Source organism: Ovis canadensis, chromosome 8 (genome assembly GCF_042477335.2).
Source record: "Ovis canadensis isolate MfBH-ARS-UI-01 breed Bighorn chromosome 8, ARS-UI_OviCan_v2, whole genome shotgun sequence".
Taxonomy (NCBI): Eukaryota; Metazoa; Chordata; class Mammalia; order Artiodactyla; family Bovidae; genus Ovis; species Ovis canadensis.
Window position 1 is genome coordinate 65,781,240 of NC_091252.1, and position 19,706 is coordinate 65,800,945.

Below are 19,706 nucleotides of genomic sequence, written 5' to 3' on the forward strand. Positions count from 1 at the left end.
GATCAAGACCATCCCCATGGAAAAGAAATGCAAAAAAGCAAAATGGTTGTCTGGGGAGGCCTTACAAATAGCAGTGAAAAGAAGAGAGGTGAAAAGCAAAGGAGAAAAGGAAAGATATAAGCATCTGAATGCAGAGTTCCAAAAAATAGCAAGAAGAGATAAGAAAGCCTTCTTCAGCGATCAATGCAAAGAAATAGAGGGAAACAACAGAATGGGAAAGACTAGAGATCTCTTCAAGAAAATTAGAGATTCTAAGGGAACATTTCATGCAAAGATGGTCTCGATAAAGGACAGAAATGGTATGGACCTAACAGAAGCAGAAGATATTAAGAAGAGGTGGCAAGAATACACGAAAGAACTGTATAGAAAAGATCTTCACGACCCAGATAATCATGATGATGTGATTACTAATCTAGAGCCAGACATCTTGGAAAGTGAAGTCAAGTGGACCTTAGAAAGCATCACTATGAACAAAGCTAGTGGAGGTGATAGAATTCCAGTTGGGCTATTTTAAATCCTGAAAGATAATGCTGTGAAAGTGCTGCACTCAATATGCCAGCAAATTTGGAAAACTCAGCAGTGGCCACAGGACTGGAAAAGGTCACTTTTCATTCCAATCCCAAAGAAAGGCAATGCAAAAGAATGCTCAAACTACCGCACAATTGCACTCATCTCACCTGCTAGTAAAGTAATGCTCAAAATTCTCCAAGCCAAGCTTCAGCAATACGTGAACCGTGAACTCCCTGATGTTCAAGCTGGTTTTACAAAAGGCAGAGGAACCAGAGATCAAATTGCCAACATCTGCTGGATCATGGAAAAAGCAAGGGAGTTCCAGAAAAACATCTATTTCTGCTTTATTGACTATGCCAAAGCCTTTGACTGTGTGGATCGCAATAAACTGTGGAAAATTCTGACAGAGATGGGAATACCAGACCACCTGACCTGCCTCTTGAGAAATCTATATGCAGGTCAGGAAGCAACAGTTAGAACTGGACATGGAACAAATAGGAAAAGGAGTACGTCAAGGCTGTGTATTGTCACCCTGCTTATTTAGCTTATATGCAGAGTACATCATGAGAAATGCTGGACTGAAAGAAACACAAGCTGAAATCAAGAATTCTGGGAGAAATATCAATCACCTCAGCTATGCAGATGACACCACCCTTATGGCAGAAAGTGAAGAGGAGCTAAAAAGCCTCTTGATGAAAGTGAAAGAGGAGAGTGAAAAAGTTGGCTTAAAGCTCAACATTCAGAAAACGAAGATCATGGCATCCAGTCCCATCACTTCATGGGAAATAGATGGGGAAATTGTAGAAACAGTGTCAGACTTTATTTTTTGGGGCTCCAAAATCACTGCAGATGGTGACTGCAGCCATGAAATTAAGACGCTTACTCCTTGGAAGAAAAGTTATGACCAACCTAGATAGCATGTTGAAAAGCAGAGACATTACTTTGCCAACTAAGGTCCATCTAGTCAAGGCTATGGTTTTTCCTGTGGTCATGTATGGATGTGAGAGTTGGACTGTGAAGAAGGCTGAGCACCGAAGAACTGATGCTTTTGAACTGTGGTGTTGGAGAAGACTCTTGAGAGTCCCTTGGACTGCAAAGAGATCCAACCAGTCCATTCTGAAGGAGATAAGCCCTGGGATTTCTTTGGAAGGAATGATGCTAAAGCTAAAGCTCCAGTACTTTGGCCACCTCCTGCGAAGAGTTGACTCATTGGAAAAGATTCTGATGCTGGGAGGGATTGGAGGCAGGAGGAGAAGGGGACAACTGAGGATGAGATGGCTGGATGGCATCACGGACTTGATGGACTTGAGTCTGAGTGAACTCCGGGAATTGGTGATGGACAGGGAGGCCTGGCGTGCTGTGATTCAGGGGGTCGCAAAGAGTCGGACACGACTGAGCTACTGAACTGAACTGAGGGAAGTTTAGCCCCTGTGAAGGGATATTGTGACTCATGTCTAACTGCCATCCTATCAAAAAATCACTCTCTGTACTACTTCTTTGTTTACAAGCATCAGTTAATGGTTTTCTCTCCATTGGGCAGCACAAGGGAGTTTAGTTTAGAGAACTAATTGAATCCTTGCCAATTTGGAGCATGAGGCAAAGCAGCTCCAGATCTCAGTATTTTTCATGGTATGTATTTTCCTCTCTTTTAACATGTGTATAGTTTTGATACCTCCATATGAAGAATGTAAGCTAGAAATTGTATCTATATGCTGATTGCTTATGGTGAACAATGTCAGATTCATGATCTCCAAAGAAGATTTAGCTTTAGGATCAGGGACCAGGCTTGATCACTCAAGATCTTTTGTGTAGACAGAGTTTTATTAAAGTATAAAAAGGGACAGAGAAAGCTTCTGACATAGACATCAGAAGGGATACGGAGAATGCCCCACTTGCTAGTCTTAGCTCAGTTGGTTATTTCAGTAAATCAAAAGAAGGTCTCAGGATTGTAAGGGTCTTACCAGACCCACTCCAACAATATATATTTTAAGATAACAAGATTAGAACTAACAATAGAAAGATCTTCCCAGACCCATTCCCACAATTTATATTTTAAAATGACAGGATTAGTCAGAAGGTTCTCAAGAAGGAAAAACATATCCTCAAGCAGGCTACATTGTTGTTATATAATCACTGGTACAAAGTTTAAGGAAAAACATATCCTTGAGCAAGATGAGTTATTTTGTTGTATAATCATCAGCTCTGGGCTTAAAGAAAAAAATATTTGTCATTTTCTCCTCCTCAAGATCCCCAGACCCCTTTCTCCTCAGGGACCCTGGACTTCTTATCAACCTACCTAAGAACTGACTCTCTCAATACATGGATGCATATCATAAATATGGTAGCACATGCTTCTTGGCACAGAGAAGCTATACCTCATTCTCCAATGGGCAAAGAGTGAAAAAAAAAATTGAACTAAAAACCCAAACTGAATAGGTATATTTTATAAAGTCTCCAAAAGAATCAACATATTCTAATTTTAGAAATTGTACTATTTATGAGTTAGTGTGATAGTGGTGAAGAAACCTTTTTCTTCTCTCTACTACCATCCAGGCCCCTTCCATCCCTACCAACTTTGAATAGTCCCTCTTTCTAATTATTGAAAAAATATATAGGTAGAACACTAGCACTCTTTGCTACTTCAAGAATAAAGTTTTCCTGATTTTCGGCAGTTATTTATCCACAAGACGGGGTTAGGTTAATCATCAAAGGAGAAATCTGTGGGACTGCATCTAATAGTGAGCGATAATGCACTGAGTGACTGAAGAGGAATAGTTGGCAAATATGTAAGTAAGGAAGTGAATAAGCAAGTAAATAAATAGATTTCATCAGGAAGGGGAAAAAAACCCCACAAACTGTAAAGAGAAGAGTTCTTTTGACTTGTAAAAAAAAAACTCCTTATCATTAGAAGTTAAGCTAAAGAGTCATACAGGTTTTGCATATTTAATACATGAAGCATGCGGAGACCCAATTGCTACAGATTCTCCACAGCTCTATCTCAGGGACCAATGTATACATTTTTAGATTCCAAAGCATATTTTATTGCCAGTTATGGATTTTTCTGTACACTGATCAGGTGGCATTTCTGGGGTATTTATAAATGCTGTATTCCGGGTCTTACATCTTCTTTAGTTCTTAGGCAATGCACTCATTTCCTCTCAAAATCCATTGGCCCCTCTTCTCTGGCTCCTCAGTTTATCTCATCATCCACGTCTCAGGTTCTGGGTGACACGCATGTCTGCTCTTTTGTTGTTGTTTTCATCTTTTAAAAGTGTTAATTATTTGAGATGAGAAACATCGTCTTTCTCAGAAGGATACTTAGCCCATAAAATATTTCGTAGCTGAAATCTTTGCACATCTGTCTGGGATGCTTAGCAGAAGTCAATATTCTTTGCCATTTCCCTTTCACAGTTTGTGGAGATGAATGCACCGGCCTTCTTCTCGGTGACTTGGCTCGCCTGGAGCAGATGGCCACAAGCATCAACCTCACTGGCCCGCTGCCCGCTCCATATAAAATTCTGTATGGTCTTGAAAATATGACTCAGGAACTCAAGGTAGGTTGGAGCGGTAAAAGCGAAAGTTGGGATACAAGATGACGGAAGCTTCCCCAGGGGGAATTGCCCTAATTGGCAATTGCACTTCCCATTGTCCCAAATTAAGGCGGGCCGCTATTAGGGAAATTCAGACGCTTTCTAAGCCAGTTTTTCAGACTTGAAACTACAATTTACTGATTGCTCTTAAGGGAAAAGAGGCTCATGTACCCCCAGTGTTTGGCCTAAATCAATTTTATTATGTATGTTAAATATATGCAAACATAAAGTCAGATATGAACTCCTTATACTTAATAGCTCTATAAAAGCAAAACAAATTAATTCTTTCAAAAGTCTTAAAAACCAATAAAATTCAAATTAAAAACATTAATATAAAGTAACATGATTTTTGCTGAATGCAAATTGCTACTTGCAACAAGAGAATGATGCTGACTACTTCCACACAGGTTCTTTCATCAGCACGTGACATGCGGTAACTCAATTCTACCTTTCCACAATTTGAATTAGAGAACTCCTTGTGAGAGGACCTGAAATGCCATTTGGCATCATTTGACAAGTTTGCATGATTTATATGTGCAGTCTGCCCTGTGATCAAACAGGCATGCCAATGTAGGCACTGAGAGCAGGTGGTCGTGTGAATCTCTCAGGTTCCCAGCCTAGGTTCCAGAAATGCTTGTATTAACATGTAAGTTTACTATCAAAATGAAAACACAAGGTGAAAATTTTGTACTGGAGAATGAGGAGACATTTGAAAGTACTTCAACAGGAACTATTTTTGTTGCAGGGGAAACCCCATTCTAAGACATTGTTATAGCTTTCAGTAGTTGATGGGATACGGCAGAAATGTTAAGGAAATTGAGGTTGTTTCATCTGATTTTTAAAAAAAAAGAGAGATGAAAAGTGACAACTTATATACTATCAGTCAATTACCAAATATTTATTGAGAAAGTCTGGAATGCCCAGTACTGTACTTGGTTCTCTGAGGGTTTCACAACCCCTAATGCATGCAGTCACTATCTTTAGGAAGGTTAGGGTCTATATGGTTTTAAAAAGTAATTAAACAATTAGCAAAACTATTACCGCGAGCTTTATAGGCATTTGACATACAGTAGTGTTCAAGATCAGAGAAATAGATAAGATCCAGAGTAAGCAGGAAAAATATATCATTAATGAAAGTGTAATTTGTGTTAAACTTGAAAGATAGAAACAATTTCAACAGGCAGAGAATTATTGGTAGGACTGGAGGAGAATGTCTAAGATTTATTCATTAGGCACTGGCAGATAGTCTTCTAGGAAATACATTCTTTAATTCAGACCACAGCTTTTAAAGTAAGTATTATTATCACTATTTACTAGAAGAAGAAACTGGTCATGATGATAGCAAGAATAGGTAGCATGTATTGATGAGTGTATCTGTGCTGGACAATTGACAAGTATCACACATAGACTGCCAAAAATCCAAGAAGCAGGAAAGAAGTAATGTATTGTCTACATTTTTCTCACATAGTCAGGCAGGGACACTGAGTCACAGAGAAGTTTCAGGTGCAACAAAAGGTCACATGGCTGCTAGGTACAGAGCTGAGATTTGAAAAAAGTCAGTGTGACTGTAAGGCCTGAGATAATGACACCACCTTCACACAGCTCAGAGGGCAAACAGCTCAGGCCACTGTTGGTGAGATCTCTTTGACCCCTAGCCCATCCATGCATACTCTTGCCACTGAATCCACGAGAGCCATGTGCACAGAGGCAGAAGTATGAATGAGCAAGACCTGTCTTGGAGATACTAGAAGTCAGGTCTGCTAGTGAAAGATAAGACTGGAGGCTTTAGTGGGGCTGGGTGGTATGAAGGACAACCTTGAATGCCAGGCAGAGGAATCTGAGTTTACATTAGAAGCCTAGCATTCAGGAATGCAAAAAGTTCTAATAAAATGCTGACCAGTTATTATATATGGGAAGAACACAAAGACAAAAAATTGAGCTAGAGAAGCAAATGCTTCAGTGGGACATAAAAAAATTTAAAGTAATAACTTATGCAATGAATGAATTTCTGAAGGGCCCTCTGGAAGACATTCCAATCTGTGGACCTCAACCAAGCCAGAGGGTTCAATTACCTGTTTCCTTATGGCTGGGTGTTGGTTAGAATGATTTTATTTTCCTTAAATTCCAATCTTTCTTGATTCTGTTTGTGTTCCTCTTCCATTGTTTAATATCTGGAATCCCATTTTAATATTATAAACCATTAAGCAAGTTAGATATACCCTTTGTTCGGTCCCTTTAACTGTGTCAGTGCTCCCTGGGTTCCAGTCACAGATGACCTGGAACACACATGACCTGGATTCACTAACTTGATGCCACAAAGGACACTGCCCAGCATGTGGGATTTGGGTGTGCCTCAGTAACAGGGCATTAAAAATCACTCAGAGTATTGGGGTTTATGCTAAGGAAATGGGGAGCAGTTTCAAGGAAACAGAGGTTTGTATTGGATTGGGTGCTCATAGGAAGTGGAAATAATTCTGTAATTAAGTATTCTAATGAATCTTATCTAGAAGGAAGGAAGAAAAAGAGAAGTTAAAGCTACAGTTAGTGAGGAAGCAGTGGTCACTCATATTAGCCAGAAAATGGGATTCAGGGTATTTTTGTGGTCTGCACAGAGACCGTGTTTTTATCTGCGTTTAGACAAGATTATGGAGTGGTCTCATTTTTTGTTTCATTCATCACTGTCACAGAGTGATCCCATCTACTGTTAGTGTTGTAAGATTGATAATGCTTAATAAGAGAGGAAAATGTACCAGCTGTGAGTACCAGGCCAGCTCCTACAACACTGACAGCATGCAGTTAGTTAGCGCCCAGCCAGGTCCCTCTGTCAGGGCTCCCGTCCTCAAAGAAAGAAGTGATAAACCTATAAACTATCTCTGGTGACTAATGTAGAGGCCTTAAAGATTCAGACATGGTTCATCTTGCCTCTACTTCTTACTGGCTATGCTTTTGGGTCTCTTCAAGCCACAGTTTTCTACCTACAAAATGAAGTAACATTTTTATCTCATAGAGCTGTTGTAAAAACTAAATGAGACAACGCAAAACCAAAAGACCTGGCACGTAGTAATGTCTTAATAAACTGCAGCAGTTTGTGTTATTTGCCAGGTTATTCTGCACAATGCTTTGTGTGTAAGTGCCCAGTTGAAATAGTTGCTCTCTTCTTTGAAGGTGAGAAAGCTAAGTTCTTTGTATATAAAGGAAAAATATGTACTGTTAAATGTTCAACCTATGATCGCTGCAAGACCATTTACTCAAAATCATATGGAATGAAATCTCTTTTCAGCATTTGCTGTCACCTCAGCAGGCCCCAGAGAGACTCATTCAGTTGGCAGAAGGCAGTCTGAACACACTGGTGACAGAAATGAATGAACTTCTGACCAGGGTAAGTTGGCAAAATCGTGCTGCTTCTTAAAGCAGACAGATTATATATAATTAAGGAAAATTACTTCAAATTTCTGAAATGCAAATCTTGTTCTTCCTAAATCCAAATTTGGTGCATGCAATTGATGTATTTTTGACTTGCTACTTCTGCCTCAGATAAAATCTGAGAACCCAGTACTACAAGAAAAGATTGGGATAGAGACTTGGGAAGTATCAAGGCCAATGTTTAGAAATACCAGAATGACAGTATATTTACTCTATCCACTAGCTTCCATAGATTCTGGATTCCCAAATCCCTGTCTCTGACTACACAAGGAAAAAGATAAGCAAATGAAAATACTTGTAGTCTCTTTGATTTTATCATGGGATATTTGCATTTGTATATTAATAGAAATACAGTCTAAATCTGTATTACCCCACAAAAGAGGAAATCTTCTTTATCAAGAAAATCCAAAGCACTTAGACACTTTTTAGAGTCAGAATGCAAATCCATGTTGTGTTTATCAGACTTTTTAAGATATTGGGAGTTTTAAATTTTCAAAACTGCAGGAGGTTAAGGTTCTTTTCCCTCGCAGAGAATAAGAAAACAGCATAAAGTTCGCCATCTTGTGGCCAGAAAAATGCATGAACTGGAAAACTGGCCTGGAATTCAGGGGTCCGTTTTGGTTCTCAAAGAACTTTAAATGACAAAAAATACTGGAGCTAGAAGGTTCTTGCAGATTATCTAGTCCGCTTTTTAAAGAAGAAATCCCTCAGGCCATAATACCGAAATGACTTAGGAATGGCTGTATTCAAGGACGTCAGGAGGACTTAGTTTACGGATTCCCATGGTTGCAATACCATTTCCACCTAACCTGCTGCTGGCTTATTAGAATTTCCACAGGGAAATCAAATGGAATTCCCAGCACATGATGCTGCACAATGTCCCTCAGGTTACAAATAGCCTACTAAACACTTTTTCAGGATGTCTTCCCAGTGATGTGGAATGTACAAATACAAAATTTCTTGCCAAAGGTAGTTAGATATTAGATTAGTGAGTCCATTAATCTCATATCAATTTAATATTTTGCAATTTTATGTTTGTTCTGTGAATACACTAAATAAGAACTTTTAAGCTGATCATGCGAAAGTAATCTCAGTTCAACAGGCACACACAAATGTTCCCCACATACAAAGCCCAAGCTAAGTGTTGGCAGGTGGCAGATAAACACGAGGCCCAGTCTGTCTTCAAGGAGCTTGTAGTCTCCTGTGTGTGGGTGTGGGTGTGGGTGTGGGTGTGTGTGTGTACATAGGCATTTAAGTGTGTGGAGACAAGTGCAAGTAAATATGTAATACAGCATGAAATAAAAGAATGTAACTGAGAAGTACACATAAATGGATTAATTTAATCTTGTTAAGGGTGATTAGGGAAAAATTCCATGGAATGGTGGCATTTCATTCACTGATTCATTTAATTAATCCTTCCTAAGGATTGAATATGTTCTAGATACTGTAACAGAATGACAGACACGGGGGAAAGAGGTATAAGCAAAACTGACACTGTTGTTGCTGTCATTGAGCTGATTACAGCCAAATGGTCTGAGCCTTTACTGTTACTATTACTTTCCTATTTCTTGACCTACATCCTTTCATCTTCCCAGAAGCCTCTCCCGTACTAAATTTCTTAAAATGGACTTAGTATTTCTGAGTCGTGTAAAGCAAAATTGACTGGAAAATACTGAGATTTTTCCATATGCTCCCCGACCCAAGACACAAATAGCCTCCCACATTATCAACTTCCCCCCACAGAGTGATACATTTGTTACAACAGGTAAATCTACACTGACAAATCATTATCACTCAAAATCATAGCTTACTTTAGGGTTCACTCTTGGTGTTGTACAATCTATAGATTTTGACAAATGTTTAATGACATGTCTCCACCTTTATAGTGTCATTTAGAGTAATTTTACAGCTCTAAAAGTCCCCCATGCTCTGCCTTTTCACCTCTCCCTCCTCCTTAACCCCTGGCAACCACTGCTCTTTTTACTGTCTCTGTATACAATATGTATAGTTAGAATTATACAATATGTAACCTTTCCAAATTGCCTTCTTTCACTTAGTAATATACACTAAAGATTGATTCATGTCTTTTGGTGTCTTGATAGCTCATTTCTTTTTAGTGGTGAGTACTGTTCCATTTCGGAGAAGGCAATGGCACCCCGCTCCAGTACTCTTGCCTGGAAAATCCCATGGGCGGAGGAGCCTGGTAGGCTGCAGTCCATGGGGTCGCTAAGAGTCGGACATGACTGAGCAATTTCACTTTCTCTTTTCACTTTCATGCATTGGAGAAGGAAATGGCAACCACTCCAGTGTTCTTGCCTGGAGAATCCCAGGGACAGGGGAGCCTTGTGGGCTGCCGTCTATGGGGTCGTACAGAGTTGGACACGACTGAAGTGACTTAGCAGTAGCAGCAGTGTTCCATTTTCTGGATGTACCAAGTTTATTTATCCATTCACCTACTGAAGGACACCTTGGTTGCTTCTAAGCTTTGGTGATATTCGAGTAAAGCTGCTGCTGCTGCTGCTAAGTCGCTTCAATCGTGTCCGACACTGTTTCCACTGTTTCCCCATCTATTTGCCATGAAGTGATGGGACCAGATGCCATGATCTTCGTTTTCTGAATGTTGAGCTTTAGGCAACTTTTTCACTCTCCTCTTTTACTTTCGCCAAGAGGCTCTTTAGTTCCTCTTCACTTTCTGCCATAAGGGTGGTGTTATCTGCATATCTGAGGTTATTGATATTTCTCCTGGCAATCTTGATTCTAACTTGTGCTTCTTCCAGCCCAGCATTTCTCATGATGTACTCTGCATAGAAGTTAAATAAACAGGGTAACAATATACAGCCTTGACGTAGTCCTTTTCCTGTTTGGAACCAGTCTGTTGTTCCATGTTGAGTTCTAACTGTTGCTTCCTGACCTGCATATAGGTTTCTCAACAGGCAGGTCAGGTGGTCTGGTATTCCCATCTCTTTCAGAATTTTTCACAGTTCATTCTGATCCACACAGTCAAAGGTTTTGGCAAAGTCAATAAAGCAGAAATAGATGTTTTCCTGGAACTCTCTTGGTTTCTCGGTGATCCAGTGGATGTTGGCAATTTGATCTTTGGTTCCTCTGCCTTTTCTAAAACCAGCTTGAACGTCAGGAAGTTCACGGTTCACGTATTGCTGAAGCCTTGCTTGGAGAATTTTGTGCATTACTTTACTAGCCTGTGAGATAAGTGCAATTGTGCAGTAGTTTGAGCATTCTTTGGCATTGCCTTTCTTTGGGATTGGAATGAAAACTGACCTTTTCCAGTCCTGTGGCCACTGCTGAGTTTTCCAAATTTGCTGGCATATTGAGTGCAGCACTTTCACAGCATCATCTTTCAGGATTTGAAATAGCTCAACTGAAATTCCATCACCTCCACTAGCTTTGTTCATAGTGATGCTTTCTAAGGCCCACTTGACTTCACATGTCTGGCTCTAGGTGAGTGATCACACCATCATGATTATCGGGGTCATGAAGACCTTTTTTGTACAGTTCTGTGTATTCTTGCTGCCTCTTCTTAATATCTTCTCTTAGGTCCATATCATTTCTGTCCTTTATCGTGCCCATCTTTGCATGAAATGTTCCCTTGGTAGCTCTAATTTTCTTGAAGAGATCTCGAGTCTTTCCCATTCTGTTGTTTTCCTCTATTTCTTTGCATTGATCGCTGAGGAAGGCTTTCTATCTCTCCTTGCTATTCTTTGGAACTCTGCATTCAGATACTTATATCTTTCCTTTTCTCCTTTGCTTTTCACTTCTCTTCTTTTCACAGCTATTTGTAAGTCCTCCTCAGACAGCCATTTTGCTTTTTTGCATTTCTTTTCCATGGGGATGGTCTTGATCCCTGTCTCCTGTACAGTGTCACGAACCTCCATCCGTAGTTCTTCAGGCACTCTGTCTATCAGATCTAGTCCCTTAAATCTATTTCTCACTTCCACTGTGTAATCATAAGGGATTTGATTTAGGTCATACCTGAGTGGTCTAGTGGTTTTCCCCACTTTCTTCAATTTGAGTCTGAATTTGGCAATAAGGAGTTCATGATCTGAGCCACAGTCAGCCCCCGGTCTTGTTTTTGCTGACTGTATAGAGCGTCTCCATCTTTGGCTGCAATTAGTCCCATATAAAAGGGGCCCCAAAAGAGATCCTTTGCCCTGTCCTAACCATGTAAGCACAAAGTGAAAAGACACTACCTATGAGATGTTATTTTGTACTTCTTGATCTCTAGAACTGTGAGAAAAAACTTCTGTCATTTACAAGCCACCTAATGTGAGGTATTTTGTTATAGTAGCAGACTCTACCATCTGGGTCTCCCTGGTGGTTGAGTTGGTAAATAGTCTGCTTGCAATGTGGGAAACCCAGGTTCGATCCCTGGGTTGGAAAAATCCCCTAGAGAAGGGAATAGATAACCCCTCCTGTATTCCTGCCTCGAGAATTCCATGGACAGGGCAGCCTGGTGGGCTACAGTCCATGGAGTCGCAAAGAGTTGGACACGACTAAGTGACTAACAGTTCACTTAAATGACTAAGACAAGATTTTTCTAATTTTTTAATCAAAGTTTGCTATCACTGTTAAGTGTTCTTTGTGTATTTTGGACAACAGTCTTTTATAAGATAACAGTCTGTGACTTGCCTTCTCCTTCTCTAGACAATATTCATCACAGTGAAAATTTTTAATTTTAATGAAGCCCAGGTTATCAGTTATTTCTTTGACTGATTGCTTTGGTAATATCTAAAATGTCATCACCATACCTAAAGCTATCTAAATTTTATACTATGTTATCTGGGAGTTTTATAATTTGCATTTTATATTTAGATCTATTATGCAATTTGAGTTAATTCTAATACTATTTTAACAAACTTTTTATTTTAAAATAGTTTTAGATTTACAGAATAGTTATTGCAAAGATAGTACAGAGATTTCCCATATACTCCATACCCAGTTTCCTCTACTGTTAATATATTAGTATGATGTATCTTTCACAACCAATGAACTAATATTGATTGACTATTATTATTAAGTGAAGACTCTGCTTTATTCAGATTTCTTCACTTTTACTTAATGTCTTTGTATATTTCAGGATCCTATCCAGGACACTACATTACATTTAATCATCATGTCATCTTAGATTGTGTCCTCTAGACTCTGACAGCTTCTTAGACTTTTCTGGTTTGTTGATAATTTTGACAGTTTTGACAAGTTCATGTATTTTGTATGATGTCCCTCAGTTGGGGATTGCCTAATGTTTTTCTCATGATTAGAATAGAGATATGGGTCTGTGTGGGAAAGACCACAGAGATAATGTATCATTTTATCATGTCATATTAAGAACCCATATAATCAGTATGTCTTATTACTATTGGTGTTTATCTTGATCACCTGGCTGAGGTCGTGTTTGCCAGATTTCTCCACTGGAAAGTATTCTTTTTCCCCATTTCCACACTTCAATACCATTTTTATCCATCCATTCTTCACATTTTGTAACTTGAAAAGCCTAGAAATAAGATTTCTGTAACTAAATATCTCCATGATGAAGTGAGGATGGGGAAGAAATAAAAACGAAATCCTCACTTATTAATTAACCTTGTCTCCACCAGAAAGTCATGGAGACCTTCAATATTCAAGTCAAAATGATCAATTCTTTCTTTTCCTGTGGTCAAGCTGCATGATAATTAGAAGTTGTATTGATACCCATGGAATCATAACTAGAAGACTAAATGATGTAAATGTCCAATGTGTATGCCTGTGTTGTGCTTAACTGCTTAGTTGTGTCCAACTCTTTGTGACCCTATGGACTGTAGCCCACCAGGGCTCCTCTACAGGAGCCCACTGTAGCTCCTCTATCCATGGGGATTCTCCAGGCAAAAATACTGTAGGGGGTTGCCATGCCCTACTAAAGGGGATCTTCCCAACAGCTGAATCTACCAATACCTTTATCTCATAGCCATGAATGGTTCAGCAGATGCGATCAGAATATGAGTACAGGGGCCATGACTTCCTAGTATCTGCGGCTGTGTTAGAGGAGACAGTGCCTTAAACTAGAACTGCACCTTGGAAATACCTGATGCCAGTCTCACCCCCAAATGTGAGGTAATCAGTCTGATGCACAATATAAAGGTGGCTCAGCAGTAAAAGGATCCATCTGCCAAGCAGGAGATGCATGTTCGATTCCTGGGTTGGGAAGATCCCCTGGAGAAGGAAAGGGCAGCCCACTCTAGTATTCTTGCCTGGGAAATCCCATAGACAGAGGAGCCTGGTGGGTTACTGTCCATGTGATTTCAAAGAGTCAGATATGACTTAGTGACTAAACGACAACAGGGACTTTCATGAGCTTCCAGATGATTCTGATGCCAGTCAAGATTGAAAACTATGTCTGCCTAGAGTTATGCGGTGCTTACAGCTCCCTGTCCTATGGAAAGTGCTTTCACTGGTATAGTCAATCTTTTTGACAATCCTTCTCTCTGCTTTGTTATCTGACCAGTCGCTTTATGATTAATACACTTTAATTGTTAAAATATCTGGTGAGTCTGATCCTGCATAGCTAGTATAAGCTGCCATCTCTCCCTCAGGTGCTTATATATTTTGTGCTTATCTTTTTCATGATGCAATTAAGTTCTCTAATGGCAGGTGGGCGTTTAGTCACTAAGTCATGTCCAACTCTTGCGACCTCCCATGGACTGTAGCCTGCCCAGTTCCTCTGTCTATGGGATTCTTCAGGTAAGAATACTGGAGTGGGTTGCCATTTCCTTCTCCAGGGGGTCTTCCTGACCCAGGAATTGAACTCAGGTCTCCTGCCTTTCAGGCAGATTCTTTACCCACTGAGCTACGAGGGAAGCCATTGCTAAAAAAACAATGTTCCTCCCCAAAATTAATATGTTAAACACTTATTATATATAATATGCAAATATTATATAAGCAAATATTGCATAATTATATCTTTTAAATGTATTTTAATTTATTATCATTTTATTTCCCACTTGGAATGTAAGTTGCTTGAGTATGGGAATCATATGTAACATATTCGTAACATCAGGCACTGTGATCAGTATGGAATACTGAGATGCTTTTTGATGATAACTCTGTATGCACCTCTATTGCTACTGTCCTGACCTCCATCTTTCATTTCACAGCCAAGTTTTTTGAAAAACCTGGAGACAGCTCTGCTTTATCTCACTTCCTGTAGTCTAGAGTTCCACTCCCAGCTTGCTCCCAAAACTGTTTTGACAAGGTAATCAATGGCAAGCTGATCACTAAATCCAGTGGAAGCTTTATTTTACTTGAACTTCCTACTGCAATTGCCACTTTTGACACTATATTCCTTCTTAACACACTCTCCTCTCTCTGCCTGTATCTTAATTCTCAGACATTTCATTCCACCACAGAGCTTTTCTGCACGGGTTTTCTTTTGTTGTTGTTTAGTCTTTAAGTCATGTCCCACTCTGAGACCCCATGGACTGTAGCCTGCCAGGTTCCTCTGTCCGTGCAATTTCCCAGGCAAGAATATTTGGAGTGGGTTGCCTTTTCCTTCTCCAGAGGATCTACCCAACCCAGGAATCGAACCTGCTTCTCCTACTCTGGCAGGCACGGTCTTTACCTCTAAGCCACCAGGGAAGCTGTGTTTTCTTTAACCTTGAACTAAACCTCAGCTCATCAAAGTCTACAGTAAGCCTTCTGTGATATTCCAGGCATGATGGGATTCCTCTTATAATTGTGTTATACCACTGTGCTTTTTCTTCAGTTCGTGATTATAAATTTATTTTCATGATCATTAAACAAATAACTCTCTACCCCACCAGCTCCAAAAGGTTTAAGTTGCCAACATTTTTTCATTTCTACTATTATATTTAAAGGAGAGAGAGAGATAACGTATAACAAATCATACTTATTTGGAACTTTCAAAACTGACACCTGAAATATTTAAGGAGAAATTTCACATAGAACTGACTTATTTTTCCCCAGGGTCAGTTGACTGTCTCCGTCCTTGGGCACTGTCTGTCCTAGCAGCTTGTCCTAGCACTTCACTGACCCTTGGATATACAGAACCAGTAGTATCTGAAGATGACCCTTGAGAATATCATGTAAATGATTAGATCTGAAATTTAATTTCAGCAGGAAACTGTAAGTCTGCAAATGCACAGGAGGATGGCAGATAAGCAATGTTGTCTATTTAGTAGTTAGATTTGCTCCATTAGATTCTAGTTTTAACATAAAGAAGGCAGAAAATGAAAGACACTAGTAATATCCAACCAAGAAAATTATGTGCAGGTTTCAAGAGGCACAGTAAGAACTGCTTGAGCTAAAGCAAGAAAGTAACAGCTACATTGTTCAGAAGTAAATGAATGTGTGTCTAATGGTAATGTGTGCTGCCTTGATATAAATATTCTAAAAAAAAAAAAAAAACACGAAACAACCACAAAGAAAATAGAAGAAAAATAAAAGGAAAAAATACCTAGTTGAGTGAACTTGAATGTAAAAAGATAATCAAAGGAAAGAGAAATGCTTGCAAAGTAGTGTATAAGGCATCATTTACAAAGGAACACTGGAAAAAATGTAGAACAGAGGTAAGAGAATGTAAAAATAAGAAAGTCTAATGTAGAAAATGAAAGGAAGATTGTACATATTAGGGTAAATGAGAAGACATTTGTTAGATACTCAGGAACAAGATAATAGTGAGTAAGGAGGAAGCTGACTAAGGGATGGGGATGATAATTTAATAAAACGCAAGAAGAGCCAAACAGAATCAGACAGATAGCTCCTATCATGTGGTAGTTAGCATTCATCTGTCACATTATCAATGGCCTGTCCTAGGTGAAACTGATTTTTGTGAATTTCACTTTTACAGTCTAGCACCACTACCCATAGATGGGAATATATTTGCCATTGGCTCCCTTTATGGAGTCTCTCCTGGGTGGGTTTTAACAAGGTGACTCTTCAACTTAATTACTGGGTAATGACACATGATTTTTAAAAGTGTATCTACATAGTGTTCTGATATGGATTTTTCAAATATGTTAATTTACTAAAGCCTAAAGCTTCCCAGGTGGCACTAGTAGTAAAGAACACGCCAGCCAGTGCAGGAGACGTAAGAGAAACAGGTTCAATTCTTGGGTCGGGAAGATACCCTGGAGTAGGAAATTGCAACTCACTCCAGTACTCTTGTCTAGAGAATCCCATGGACAGAGGAGCCTGGTGGGCTCCAGTCCGTGGGGTTGCAGAGTCGGACACAACTGAGTGACTAAACAGACACAAAGCTTATGCACTTAAAGTATTGCAAAAGCTGGAGCCATGTCACTCCTCCCACCCAGAATACTTAACTGCTTCATGTGTCTTCTCTGTCCTCCGGAATGTTAGCCAAACAGAAGTTAATGTTTGATACTGACAGAATTCACGGCTATGAGACAGAAAATGTATGTCTCATCCCCAGTTCCCTGTGTATGTGTGAATTCAGATAAGTCACTTAACCTCACCCCACTTGCCTGGAAAATCCCATAGACAGAGGAGCCTGGTAGGCTGCAGTCCATGGGGTCAGTAAGAGTCAGACACGACTGAGTGACTTCACTTTCACTTTTCACTTTCATGCATTGGAGAACGAAATGGCAACCCACTCCAGTGTTCTTGCCTAGAGAATCCCAGGGATGGGGGAGCCTGGTGGGCTGCCGTCTCTGGGGTCGCATAGAGTCGGACACGACTGAAGCGACTTAGCAGCAGCAACCTTCCTCCTCACCAGTGTGAAAATAGGGATCATGCCCTCTAGTGGGAGGCTTCCCAGGCGGCACTAATGGTAAAGAACCTGCCTGCCAATGCAGGAGACATAAGATGTGAATTCGATCCCTGGGTCAGGAAGATCCCCTGAAGGAGGGCATGGCAACCCACTCCACTATTCTTGCCTAGAGAATCCTATGGACAGAGGAGCCTGGTGGGCTGTAGTCCATAGGGTCTCACAGAGTCAGATATGACTAAAGCAACCTAGCACGTACGCCCTCTGCTGCTGCTGCTGCTGCTGCTAAGTCGCTTCAGTCATGTCCAACTCTGTGTGACCCCATAGACGGTAGCCACCAGGCTCCCCCATCCCTGGGATTCTCCAGGCAAAAACACTGGAATGGGTTGCCGTTTCAAGGCAGGAAGAGTAAACGACATGCAAGAGAGTACTGTCAGCTCTTCTGAACATGCGTATCAACATGGGGTACAGCTGAACCTGGCTGTGGAACCCACTTCTTAGATGCCATAAGTCAGTGCCTTTTGGTGCCAGGAATCTCAAATCCCCTCCTCTCCTGGAATACAGCCAAGAGGGAAGCCTGTCTTCTTCCTTATAAATACTGTGCTGGCCATAAAGATTTCTGCCCACCTCCAAGCTTTACCTTCACTAGCATGGTATTTGGTGTGCAGTCACCTAATTTCAGTAGTTTTGAATTACCAGCAGGCCAGTGACTAGAATGTAGTGTCGTTGTGACCACAGGCTCTCAGGCTTGGCTCTCCTCCTAAGTACTCAGCAGTAGCTCTTCAGCAGCAGCATCCTATGAAGCTCTGAAAAATGTCCAGAAAAAAGCACCCAGCCATCCATATTCGCTGGCAAGCACGACACCAGGCATATGGCCAGTTTGAATGGTATCGGGAAGGCATATGGAAAGATTTTTTTTTTTTCCTCCAACAGGCTTTAGAACTTCCAAGGGATCATTTGTTTGATTATCATTACATCAGTCAATCACCCAACTTTGATCCCCTACAATTTGCCAGGCACTGTGCCTGGCTCTCAGAGGAATAAAAGGAAATAAGACATAGCCCTTATCTCCAAGGATTGAAATTCAACAGATATGACAAAATGCCTCACAAAATAATTACCCGCAGCAGTCATGAATAGTGGTAATGACGGCTGTTTTTGAAAATCTAAGAAAGGAGAGTATGGGTCAAAATCATCAAAGATGTCTTCACAGGGAAGATGAAGTTGGAACAGAAACATCTTGGGGTCTGGATTTATTTTGAGATGGGAATTAGCGAGCAATTGTATGAACAATGCTTTTTCTGGGAATGTTCATAGAAAAGTAGGCAATACGAATGGCAATAATATTGGTAAGATTGGTTAGGAAATCACTGCTTAGTCATATATTTGACAGCATTCATTTATATTTGCTATCAGTGAGGCATCATACTAGAAGCCTGATATCAAGCAATGAACAAACAGACCAAGTTTTTGTCCTCTTAAAGCTTACCCTTTAGAGAGGAAGCCAATGCATAGAGATGTCAATGCATAAACAGTAATTCTAAAATGCATGGTGCTATGAAGGCAATATTCTTCTATAGGAAGTTGAGGAACCTAACCTAGGTGCCCTGGGGATGATCACAACAAGAAGAGATACTTATTAAACTGAAAGCTGATGGATGACAAGGATCCAGCCACTAAAAGTGTTGAGCAGAAGTTCATTCCAAGTAAAGACAGTAGAATACAAGAAGGCCAGGAGAAGGCAAGAGTATGGCGTATTACACATAAGAGGAAGCCAGTGAAGCTGATTGCATGGTCTTAGTAATAACATTTTTGACTGACTTCTGATCATGGGTTATGTAGAATTCTTGACATCTTAATATTGGAATGTTCATGTAATTGGTAATTAGTTTGTCAGCGATGATTCTTACATATTTCTATAAATTAATTTGATAAGAAGTCAAGGCAATGAATACTGTCTTGATCATCCAAAATTTTAAAAAGAGTGTTATCAGTATACATTTATTTTCAAAAAATTAGATGCTTTGCACATAGAAGAGTTGGAAAACTTGATGGTATCAATATTTATGGGAATTTGGGTAATATAAATAAGATATTGATGAAGCAAAAAATAAGTTTTAGTTCAAATTATAATGTACACTTTCCATGTAATAAGAGAGATGAGTGCTAGTAATATATTCATTCTTAAGATACTGAAAAATGATCATAATGTAGATCAATCTGTTATTATAATAGTGTTCAGTGATCTGTGAAAATAGTAGTGACATTACAGAATACAGTAAAATCCAGACTAGGCAAACATGTAAAGCAATTTAGATGGCCAACATCTTAAGCAGCTGACCTCAGGAATGCAAAAGCAACATTTTAAAAATTGTGTGAGTGTACATTTGTGTGGTGTGTATATGTAAAGAGTTTCTTGACTCAACCTCAGATCTAAAAGTTAAAATAAT

General features: G+C 39.8%; 1 protein-coding gene across 3 annotated transcripts in view; it reads left to right on the plus strand.

Annotated features, from left to right (window-relative positions):
• Positions 1 to 19,706, plus strand: part of LAMA2 (laminin subunit alpha 2) — a 681,429-nt gene that overhangs the window by 513,147 nt on the left and 148,576 nt on the right. For all 3 annotated transcript variants that reach the window (XM_069598353.1, XM_069598354.1, XM_069598356.1), the window contains 2 exons: positions 3,922 to 4,064; positions 7,381 to 7,479. In XM_069598353.1, coding sequence (XP_069454454.1) covers positions 3,922 to 4,064; positions 7,381 to 7,479 — 242 coding nt within the window. The remainder of the gene's footprint in view (positions 1 to 3,921; positions 4,065 to 7,380; positions 7,480 to 19,706) is intronic.